General features: G+C 40.8%; 1 protein-coding gene across 1 annotated transcript; it reads left to right on the forward strand.

Moving 5' to 3' along the window:
* Positions 1–8,553: 8,553 nt before the first annotated feature.
* On the forward strand, positions 8,554–12,062 carry LOC106567452 (homeobox protein MSX-2). The gene is made up of 2 exons (XM_014136727.2): positions 8,554–9,004; positions 10,705–12,062. The coding sequence occupies exons 1-2, from the start codon at positions 8,647–8,649 to the stop codon at positions 11,127–11,129; spliced, it is 783 nt and encodes a 260-aa protein (XP_013992202.1). The 5' UTR covers positions 8,554–8,646; the 3' UTR covers positions 11,130–12,062.
* Positions 12,063–12,509: the final 447 nt, after the last annotated feature.

Here is a 12,509-nt window from a genome sequence, read left to right on the forward strand (position 1 = left end):
CGAACATATCAGTTTATGAAAGGACAGTTTCCTCACCGCTCATCACAACGTATCTCTACGATGTCCAATCTTCATCGATATCAGGATTATGTGCTATTTAATGGTATAGCTAGATATGGCTGCTATTTGCATAGGGTGTCCACACTGACACCACCAGCAACAATACATTGGCTTGTTTATCACATAGGAATAGAGCATCAGAGAAGGCCCATGCCTCATTAAAAGAATGTGATGTCATTACATTTATTGTCAATATCCGCTTATTATCACAGTGGCACGGTGTCGGGCTATTTGGGGAAATTTTTTCGCTCTCTATTTCACTCACTCACTCCTTCTCTCTATGTCTCTCTCTCTCCTTCCATCTCTCTCTCTCTCTTGCTCTCTCTCACAGATTAAGCAAAGCTCCCAGGATGCTGTGTGTGTGTGTCGTGTGGAGGTAATTACCTGCACAGACATGGCACAGAACAAAGCAATCAGGGAGGGGCCCTAAATACAGGGTCTAGACTTGGTGTCTCTCTCTATTTCTCGCGCTCCTTTTCTCTCCCTCTCTCTCTTCTCTCCCCCTCCACCCCACCCCACCACACCCTCTCTCATTTTATTGTTTGGCCCTGAAAACAACTTCAAACTCAATCAACAAAAATTAGAGTAAAAAAAATCACAAAAAAAACCCGCTTCGCATTGTGTTCTCTTCGTTTCCGAAGAAAACGTGAGAGAAGATGAAATGCTCTTGGTAACCATCAGATGTCTATTGTATTACATGTAAAGAACATCTGTTTATGCGATGAGAAGCATGAACATATCTAGCTGGCATAATGCTGAGATCAGCTAACCAAACAATCCAGTAACTTCTACGTCCTCTGTTTTTAACGCGCACGACAGTCAAGTCTGCTCTAAAAAAAACTAGCCAATAGTTCTGGATGTAGAGAAACAACAGACTTCCAACACAGCCTAGTCTTGCAAAGAGACAGTGGGTCTGAACTCCCGTAATAGCTTCCTTTGAAGACATTTAGATAGTGCTTGTAATCAGCCTAATTGATTGTAATAAGGCACCGGGGGCATATTGTTTTTCTGTGGGAGAGAGGCTTTGGGAATCAGATGTGTTTTGCCAGCGCTACAGTATAATTTAGTTAATGACACCCATTACTCCAAAGCCAAACAGTGTCACTCACTTAGGCCTCTTTAGGTCAGCCTGTATAGACCATGTAATTTCACTCCAATATGTACAAACTAGGTGATTACAAGCAAATACTGTGTAAGTGCAACACAAACACTTACTACCAAGAACAATCAAATACATGTTAGGTCTATCACTTTTAGCAAAAGGCAAATATTGTCCTTGGCATCGATGACTACAAGTATATGTAACTGCTGGGACACGTGGCATGACATTCACAGGTCAACCTTTTATGAATAATGAATTCAAAAATCGCGTTGAAACCTTTAATTGTAGAGGTTAGCGTGTCTCTCTCTCTCTCTCTCTCTCTCTCTCTCTCTCTCTCTCTCCCCTTGTTTGTGCATCTGGAGTTGATCAGCCCATTTCCTGGATAGTATTACAGTGAACAATTATGTTCAGATCAGGAGACAGCAGTACTTAAAAGGCCTGAAATTGCAGGGGGGAAACCAGTAGATGAAAAGGGGGCAGATGTGTCCTATCACTGTAATGAAATCAACCTGACTGTCCTTTAGAGGACTAACACAACACACTGTCACCACTCAGCTTTACCACAGACAGGAACGGTAATAATCACATTCACCACCAACACAAACAAACAGCCTCGCTGGCTGCCACAAAGGAAATGGATGAGACTGAACTAACATTACATTTTATAACCTCTGCTCTGGAGAATTGAGGACCAGTTTAGAACCGCGACAAGTAGGCCAAGCAAACTTAATGAGATGAATAATGCAACTATTTGGAGAGAAGATAGCATTCATCTTAAGCTACAACAGGAACATACACAAAGGTCCCCACAGCCATGAAATCTTAGCACTCTCTGTATTGGGGTCCTATGTGAGGCCGTAAAAGCAAGGCATTGGTAATTGCAGAGCTGCCAATCAATTACAGCCCCAGTGTCCCCTGTTTCAAAGGCGCGCGCCGGGGCCCTGACATTTGAACTTGTGGGCGGAGGGTCCCGGCCAGTCCCCAGTGGGGGCCGGGTGGAGACGAAAAGGGGGTGGGGTACAGGGGGGACGGGGGCAGAGGGGCATCCAGTCAACTGGGGCTGGTCCCACTGTGCCTGGCGTCTCTCTTTCTCATTAAACAGCGGCGAGTCAGAGGTGCACGTCTGCCCTGGCCAGGGGGCAGGAAGGATCGTATTAATACAGAGACGCCCTCTGTCCGGGTGTCAGATGACATGGTTTTGCACCTCATTTTGTGTCCCTTTAGTCTCTTTTATGATTGGTGCCTAAACCATTAAGATAAAATTGATGTTTTGTCTTCCTTATTTGCTGGAGTCATTTGTTTATTCTCTTAAGTGCTTTCTTTATGGTTCGGAACCACTCAGCACATGTCAAACCCCTACTTTTGGACTAAAGGAGAGCCCCCCCCGCCAACCATACACTCTAAAAATTAGGGATTCAACAAGGGTTCTTCTAAGATCTTCAATGTTCTTTGAAGAACCTTACGGTTCTTGGCACTGAAAATGACCCCCAAAAGGTTCTTCCAAGAACCCCATAGAAGGTGGGGTTCATAGAGGAACCTCCTTAGTTGGTGGGGGTTCTTGCAGGAACCTAACTGCCCAACTGAAACATTTGGATTTGAAAGGACAGCAGGTGCAGGCACTTAACTGAAAAATGTAAAGATCTCAATTTAAGGTACTGTTTGTCCCTTGTATGATCTAAATAGATATTGTTTTATGATGACATCATCTATATTTTCATGTGTGTGAATCTTTCTAAAAACAGAAAATGGACACAATTTAATGGATATCAATCAACAAAGAGGTAAGAATATGTAGGCTATAAGAATATGTTGAAGGCTAGCTGTATTGGGTGGAGATGACTGAACTGCTCACTTTTGTGTCTGCAGGTATACAGACGAGGAGGTATACAAAGGTATGTCAATTGCTATTGGTACGTTATGTTATGCTGATCACATTTACCATCCTCCTCCCTTACCTCTTCAAGTAATATCCCATAGGCCTCTACATTATGGACATGGTATGCGTATGAAAAGCATTTTCAAAACAGTGTTAATCATCTTAATCAGTTTTGTTAATCATCTGTATAACTACTATTTTTTGGATTCACAGATTTTTTGGATTCATTTCACAGGAAACCTGTTAAATCACCATGCACTGCAAAATAATGCTGGCTATGGATATGGAGAACATCAACACATGAACATCCTCACACCAGAGGATATACCCATTGGACTTGTGGCTCTGCTGGGAGTTGACCTCATATTTGGATTTTGAATTCTGCTTTGCAACTAAAAACACAATAAACACTGAGAACTAAAATATTGGGTTATTGTTGTTATTGTTATGCGTACGATTATTATTAATAATAATAGGGGGGGGGGGCAGTTAAAGAAATGACCCCAAAAGGTTATTAAAAATGTTGTTCAAGGATCCTTTAAAAGGGGTTCTTCGAAGAACTTATAGGGGTTCCCACAGTTTCAATTTGAAGAACCCTTAAAGGATACTCCAGGAACCTTTTCTTTTTAGAGTGTGGGCCAGCTAAAAACAGACAAAAAGACTAGGATACTTCGCTAGGATGTTGAGATGACATCTTCTGAGCAGTCAAGGGGTATGGTTGGTTTGTCTGCTGGGAAAGTTGTGGCCCTTCAAACCATCATCCACCATCGACTTTTAACGATGCTAGGATTTCTCTTTCAGAGATTCCTGCTTTTTTTTAAAAAATTTTAGGAGGTACATTTCCCTGAAATCTGGAATCTGCCTCACCAACATTTATCCTTGCCTGCCCATTTAAAAACAATTACACCATCTCAATACCACTACAAAATAACAAGCATCGGTTTATTTGTTTTCTACCCCTGTCGTAAATGAGGAGCCGTCGCACATCATCAAGACATTGTCTCTCAGGAATCAAAGGATGTTAGAGAGAGAGAGGCCCCTTGGTTTACTCCTCCCTCCCCCTGGCTGACACGGAAACTGGAGTCATGAACACGGTGAGTCATAAAACCTAATGGCTCCATCAGCCGGGACGCAGCGGCTGGGCTCTGATCGTGCCCTGATTACAGAGCATGGCAGATCTCCAGGCCTTTAATATGAGGGCTCCAGCAAAGGCCCAAGGAGCTAGGGGCCCCTACCCTCCACTCCTCAACAATGTTTTTTTGTTTGGAATGGGAACCCTGCTTGGGTTGACTTGAGGCCTCTTGGCACTGGAACTAGCATCTTCACTCATTCATTTTAACATTGGACCATTGTCTGTGCAGACTCTGGTAGTGGTTGCCTATAAGTCATGAGTTGCCTGTAAGGCCTACACTCCCTGAGCTCTTTGCTGTAACACCTCGAACCGGTAATTGCGATGGGTAATGACTAGTCTGTAAAGGGAAGAATGCACACCTTTTATATATGTTGGGCAGTGATGTTTCAGCAGATGTTCTATTTAAAGGCCCTAACTTTCTGAACCCTGTACAATAGCAAATTTATGAAATGGTAGTAATGTCTGATAATGATGAGTTTGGAGCTGTTGGTGTGGAGTAAAGATATGGACCTTAATTGGTAGTGACTTACACAGTACCACAGTATTTTATTGTCAGTGAGAGTTCCAGAAATGATATGAGGTGGCGCTTGGCAGGAATACTTTCCCTGAGTGAACAGGTTTGCCAAAATACTACATGAGTTGTTTTGCCACAAGTCCACTGAGAGTTACCTCTTTGTTGGCAATATGCATAGTTTCTGTATCACCTTTACAGTTATGAATAATGCTAATTTAAAAAAACAACCAGCTGATTGTTGCCCTGCAATCAGCAGCTTACTTAACCACAACAACGGAGCCGAGGCTAACAACAGATTACATCTTCAGATGTCATTAGCAAAGTGAGCATCCATTTTTATTTATTTTTTACATTGCAGAATCATTCTTTGCCTGCTGAATAGCAGTCTCCTCTGCTTGCAGCTAATTGGAGCTGGAAACATTCACCTATTGAAGGTAGTAATTCAGGTTCATTGCAGCTAAAGCTTGTTTGAAAGACCAGGGCTCCTGAACACTAAGGTGTTAAGGAAAACAATGTGATGACAGCGTTTGGCTTAACTGAACGCCCTTCATTTAAACATGCTCTGCGAGTTTGACAAGGTGCCTGACCTTTCTGGAGAGAGAGGGCTTCTACACAGGACTTGTTTTTCAGGCCAATATGCAGTATTATTGTCATGTATTATGCACCTTATATCAGGTAAATACATTTTCCGGTATGTGAGAATAAGAATAATATACAGAAAATAAGTGATATCTGGGCAAATAATGTATTCAATGTCGGCATATCACTTGTAACAACACTCTTTCCATGTTATTACCACTTTATTGTGTGTCAATGTAAAGTCCTCCCTTTTTTCCCATAGTTTCAAATATTAGTTCAGGGTTATATTTTGATCTATCAAAAATCATCACTTCTTAGCTTGCAAGATGTATGTTTCTGTGCAACAATAGCGACAGTAGAGTGAAGTATTTAAGTATTTGGCACAGCAACAAACCAACCAAGAGAGATGAACCTTCTATTAATATGGTACATTCCTATTTGCACATCAGTGGAGGCTGCTGAGGGGAGGACGGGTCATAATAATGGCTGGAATGGAGTTAATGGAATGGTATCAAACACATTCCAGCCATTACACTCCATTCCAGTCATTATTATAAGCAGTCCTCCCCTCAGCAGCCTCCACTGTTTCTCATGTTAAAAACTATACCAATCTTCCAACATTACACATGAGTTTATCTATTGAGAATCCTTTAAAGTATCAGTATGCACTTAATGTGCATTTGGGTCAGAGTGTCCATAAAGTGGGCCCAATGGCTGTGAGTGTAAGAGACCCAGTTTATTACACAGTCCTTCATTTCACCACTTCAAAGTGCAGACTGTAATTACAATGCTCGAGGTGTGTCCAAACATACCAACAAAACCAGAAGCTGTCTTCTGGTGTTTTTCCTCCTCCGCTTTTCAGGCAGATTGTTTCCCCCCTCTTTTTTTTATCAAACCCAAAGAGATTATGTTAAAAGTAATGATTTTTCTGAGGACCCTAGACTACCAACACTCAAGGGGATTCCTCCTGCTGAAAATCTCCTTGGTCTATGTTCGGTTTGTACACGGCTTCAGTCACTCTTTTTCCTTACTCACATATCAGTTTCCATAGCATTATTGCATTGAGCTGACTATTGGCTACATGTAGTTTACATGTCTCACTACCACTTAATCCTATGACAGGCTGTGTGTAGCAAGGCCCGGGACTGTGATCGACAAGGTGCCTGAGGGTGGGGGCGTGACCAGAGCAAGTGGGGAGGTGGCTCCTGAGTGGAGCCGCACAACTGCAACAGTTTCTCCCCTGAGGAGCGAGGCTTTCATCTGCCCGCTTACTGGCGCCTTCGCAAACCTCAGATTATCTGTGAAATCACCCTGTTTAATAACGCACAGCCTCATGGGAACGGCGCCCTCGCTCAGTCCCAGCCCTGTAGGCCCCCAGCGCATGCATGACTTCTCTTACCAGTCAAACTGGGCAGCTGAGTTTGGGATAGACCTTGTGATTCTCAAATAGTGGCTGTTTATTTCCAGTGGAACAATTTGCAAAGGTTTTTGTGTGGAAATGTAATATTACATAATAAGAGAAACACATTTGATCATAGTTCATTATTGTCAGGAATTTGATTAACGTTTTTGTTTTATCACACTAACTTATTTGGCTATTGGAATCAGGGCTGTGAATCTTGAAAACATAACCAAAGTGACTGAGAAAATATTTTAGCACTGAGCAAATTCTGTAGTCTACTGTATTATCATAGGTACAGCTGTTATAGGTGAAGTCATTTTCATTTCAACACAGCCTACTGTAGGGATCAATGATTTTTACAGAAACATTTTGTAGGCAATTCCATGTTGACAGAGTGATGCTGAGACTCAGATGTTTCACAAAATCCAATGATTGCAAAGTTAAACAAACCATATAACTCTATGCAAAATGACTACTGTTAACAATTTCCACAGAAAATTGTATAAAAACACATCTACTTGAAGAACAGTGCAGATACAAATGATGGGACAAACAGCACAAACCGTCATTCTGTTAACAAACTTTGCATCTGCACTGTTCTTCAAGTAAATGTGTTTTTGTAAAACGTTTATTGGACATTGCTAAAAGTAGTCATTGTGCATAGAGTTCAATGTTTTGTTTAACTTTGCAATCATTGGTTTTTGTTTGGCATAAATTTGAAAGTGACAAATCTGAGTCTCAGAATCACTTGCCAATAGCAACTTTTACTGGTAGATTAATTCAAGACTGCTCTAAAAATTGCCCCCCCAAAAATGTATGTGATGGTATTCACACTTCTTCAAAGGTCATGCATATTTGATGAAGAATAACTAGGCCTACTTCGTTTAAAGCTAAAATGCTTAATTGAAACAATAACAAAGCGTTTTTGGTAAAAAGATGAGGGATGGGCCTGGAGAAATGTATCCCCACTTAATAGACAAAGCTATGGATGCAAGGACTGACCATCCATGATATCAAAATTATAGTTTTAACCGTGTTTTGTGGCTATACCGTGTTCTTTCTTTATATTTACATTGTTTACAAACAGTAACATAAGCTTATATTTTGGGATGTGATGGGGTACAACATTCTTCAATAATCAATGGTTATATATAATTAATTCAAAAGTCAAAAAAATGGATTTAGCAACTAAGGATTCTAGCTTTAAAGATGCACAGTGCAGAAATCGCTCCACCATTTCCTGGATGCTAACATTCTAATAGTTCCCTTAATTTTAGTTTATGTGACAAAACAAGCAAGCATAGTGTAGAGAGTCATTGTACCATCAAACTACTGTGAAATACATTATCTTTTCCATAACCAGAAATATTGTATTTTCAGCTGTTTGAAACTTAAGAACGGGAGACATAGAAATAGCATACATAGAACATATCTACCGCTTCTTAGACTTGCTTTCAATAAGAATGACAGATCTATAACTATCATTTCTATGTGGATTTGGTGGGTCGCCCAAAAAGTGACATATTGCAGCTTTAAGAGAGCATGATACGGACTAGGGCTGCAAGAAAGCATTTTCCCACCAAATGTGTGTATCCTGGTTTGAGGCACCAACAACGTTTTGCAATCAGGAAAAGGCATATCCCAATGGAGATTGGTCAATTGTGTTTATCTCTTTCATAATTATCTGCATGGGGCCTGTGTTTACACCTCTTGAGGTTAGGTTTGCAGTTATCCGTCACAGTAAATGCATGTGATGTACTACATATATTTTGAACTCTTGTGTGAGAGACCAATCAATGGTAATAAGGTCCTCTCCTACATTTTGGCAGCGCTGCGATTGGCCGAAAGTTCCACTGGCGCCACGTGATTATTTTACTCACCCCCACACTTGACAGCTTGGGTCCTGATACTCTGAACGCCACCTGTAACTACGACTGTCAGTCAGTCTTGCCGAGTGCCATTGGGACATACTAAGGGGGAAATGTCTACCCATGTGAGTTTGAGGGATAGCAGTTCATCGGAGGAGGACAGCCGACCCGAGCGGGAGAGCACGATGGATGACCGCAAAACTCAAGTGACTACACACTATCATCCCTTCAGTGTAGAGGCTATAATGTCGGGTAGAAAGACTCATAGTGAGTTTACAAGCAAACCCGACAATGTCTCTGTGGTTACATTTTCAAAGACTCAGAACTCTCCGTACCTGTGCAGAGAGACATATAGCCCTCCCGAGGGAATCCGAAAGCACTTTATTCCACCATCGCCCGTAAAGTCGGAGTCCTCCGAGCCGGATGACTGTGCTCCCTGGGATATGAGCCCAAGATTCTCAGCGCAAACTCGTGAGTAACTTTTGGAGACTCACGTGGGAGAATTTCAGTTAAATTGAGATATACAAATCTGCTTCTTTTAAGTAATTGGAACACATTTGGAATATTTATACATGTGTACTTCTTACCTCACTATTTATCATAACTTATTATTTATTTAGAGATTAATATATATATATATATCATATGGTAAAATACTAATCAAATCGACCCATTGAATTGGTTTGTGCTGTCTCACAATATTGCATGGCAATACATTCAATTTATTTGACAGGGTGTCAACTAAAAAGCTTTTTGCAAGTAATCACTTTTATGTATATGCCTAATTAATTAGGCTATATCTGAATGCTTGTGTAGAAAAAAAACGTACGATAACTTAAGTCTTGACATTCTATTTATTAAACCAATACGTGAAAAATAAGTATTAGGAAAAACAGGCCTGGGTCTTTACAACATTAGTTGAGTTAATAAATGGCTTACTGTGGGTCTAACATGAAACATAATCTTTCATTTGAAAACAATATTCAACAATTTGTATTCTTTATTTGGGATAATAAGATGTATTTCTATGTATCTTTTTTGGCATATCAGGCAGGTCTTCAAACCCTTACATTGATTTGTGTGTTTTATTAGTATATCCACATACATTTTTGTTTATGTGGTTTGTGTGTAATTCAAATCAAATTGTATTTGTCACATGCGCTGAATACAACCTTACCGTGAAATGCTTACTTACAAGCCCTTAACCAACAATGCAGTTCAAGAAATAGAGTTAAGAAAATATTTACTAAATAAAATAAACCAAGAATTTTATTAAAAGTAACACAATAAAATAACAATACCGAAGTCAATGTGTGGGGGAACAGGTTAGTCGAGGTAATTTGTACATGTAGGTAGGGGTAAAGTGACTATGCATAGATAATAAACAGTGAGTAGCAGCAGTGTAAAAAAAGGGCGGTTCAATGTAAATAGTCCGTGTGGCTATTTGATTATGGCTTGGGTAGTAGAAGCTGTTAAGGAGCCTTTTGGACCTAGACTTGGCGCTCTGGTACCGCTTACCGTGGGGTAACAGAGAGAACAGTCTATGACTGGGGTGACTGGAGTCTTTGACATTTTTTGGGCCTTCCTCTGACACCGCCTAGTATATAGGTCCTGCATGGCAGGAAGCTTGGTCCCAGTGATGTACTGGGCCGTATGCACTATCCTCTGTAGCGCCTTACGGTCAGATGTAGAGCATTTGCCATACCATCAGCGTGGCAGATGTGTTGTTGCCTACCCTTACCACCTGGGCCCGGCCCGTCAGGAAGTCCAGGATCCAGTTGCAGAGGGAGGTGTTTAGTCCCAGGGTCCTTAGCTTAGTGATGAGCTTTGTGGGCACTATGGTGTTGAACGCTGAGCTGTAGTCAGTGAACTGCATTCTCACATAGGTGTTCTTTTGTCAAGTGGGAAAGGGCAGTGTGGAGTGTGATTGAGATGACTTAAAATCATTCCAACAAATAGCACTAATCTCCTCCATATTAAGTACATTTACTTTCTCACTCAAGTATCCATTTGTTACATTAAATTAGTATTGACTCTGACTCTCTCTCTCTCTCTCTCTCTCTCTCTCTCTCTCTCTCTCTCTCTCTCTCTCTCTCTCTCTCTCTCTCTCTCTCTCTCTCTCTCTCTCTCTCTCTCTCTCTCTCTCTCTCTCTCTCGCTCTCTCTCTCTAGGGCAGATGAGTCCTACCTGTCCGCTGAGAAAGCACAAGACCAATAGAAAGCCTCGTACTCCTTTCACCACCTCCCAGCTGCTGGCTCTGGAGCGTAAGTTTCGTCAGAAGCAGTACCTGTCCATCGCAGAGCGGGCCGAGTTCTCCAGCTCTCTGACCCTGACTGAGACTCAGGTCAAGATTTGGTTCCAGAACCGCCGGGCCAAGGCCAAGAGACTACAGGAGGCCGAGCTGGAGAAGCTCAAAATGGCTGCCAAACCTGTGCTTCACCCGGGCTTTACGTTACCCATGCCCCTGGGTGCCCAACTTCACACAGCTGTCTCCCTGTACGGACAGTCCTACCCCTACAACCGACCAATGCTGCCCCTCTCACCTATGGGACTGTACGCTACGCCACTGGGATACAGCATGTATCACCTAACATGAAGATAGAGAGGAATATAAGCTTCTTCTGTTGATATTAGTGTTGGACACTCGGACATCACTCTTTTTAATACTAACTTTTTCTCCTTGCTACAAAAACAACACTGAAATGGAGATGATTTTCTTTCATAAACACACCTGAAAATACAGTGCCTCACTCACCAAAGAGCCTTAAAGACCTCAATGAATTGTTTTGCTGGTTTCTTATTTTTCTTCTGCGGATGGATAACGATTTGGCCATCCAGGCTAAATCAACTAGTGGTTCTGTTTTACTTTATGTAATATATTCCAATGCAAATGTTCCCTTTATCCAATTGTCTCTGTGGTATTGATCTAATGTTGTTGTATTACTGTCATTACACTTGTCAGTATCTAGCGTCGAAGATTCAGCTTAGGTCTGATTATCATGATTCTGTTTGGGCCGGGGTGGATCCAAACTTCAGGTCTGCCTTGTTTCACCTCTCCTTGAAAACAGACCGATAGGTTGGATTTTAGACCGCTTTCATTCCATACTGAAGGGTTGTCTTAGTTTTTTCATAAACTCAACTCAAACTCAACTCATTCAAAATTGTTGATATTTTTTGACTAATTCCGAATTGATATTTTTTACATTGGATTTGACTGTAGCAACAAATTATATTCAGCACTTCTGTTTCATAAGACGTGTGTAGTCTGAGTTTAATTTGTGCATACTTATTTATTATACTTTCACTCTTAAATGTTTATGCAGGAAATGAATTTATTGTGTGATTCATGTTTCGTATTTATAACATGTAGCTCAAATGTGGCAAAAGTTCCAAAATGTTATTTATACCTTTTATACTTTAATCTGAAGGTTCCATTGCAAGGAGCTACGGGATGTAGTTTTATAAATGTTTTTAATATCAGCAATGTATCTCATTTGCATGGACCAAAATTAAAAAGGCTTTTAAAACATGTTTGCTTATTGAGATATTATGTGTGTAAGAATATGTTGTGACGTATCTACATCTTTGAAATTGAACATGACCTACATTTTGTCATGGTTGCATGGCGTGGCGTGGTTTCTAATGTTAAAGTCAATATTTGACAACCCTCAAATGTAAGCACTAAAAAGTCAGGTATTCAGATAATTCCAGTTATCATAACACTTTTGTAAACCATAAACCATCAGTGAATGTCATTTTAAAATAATGTTTGATGAAATGTTGATGATATTTGCAGTGTTCTGCTTCCAGTAAGTAATATTATTGAATTCATTTCATGTGATGACATATTGTGCGTAATATCAGTTGAAATGGAGAACTACAGAGTCCCAAACCACAGCATCTACACTATACCATCTCTCTCCCTTCATGTTCTGAAAGCACTAAAGCACTGACTTCAGCAATAATCTGTGGAACG

Source organism: Salmo salar, chromosome ssa13 (assembly GCF_905237065.1).
Source record: "Salmo salar chromosome ssa13, Ssal_v3.1, whole genome shotgun sequence".
NCBI classification, from domain to species: domain Eukaryota; kingdom Metazoa; phylum Chordata; class Actinopteri; order Salmoniformes; family Salmonidae; genus Salmo; species Salmo salar.

Excerpts from the sequence above, each read along its gene's own strand:
- LOC106567452 (XM_014136727.2), top strand. The coding sequence starts at position 8,647 with ATGTCTACCCATGTGAGTTTGAGGGATAGCAGTTCATCGGAGGAGGAC. Across the intron at positions 9,005-10,704 it reads AAGATTCTCAGCGCAAACTC|GGCAGATGAGTCCTACCTGT; the intron begins GTGAGTAACTTT and ends CTCTCTCTCTAG.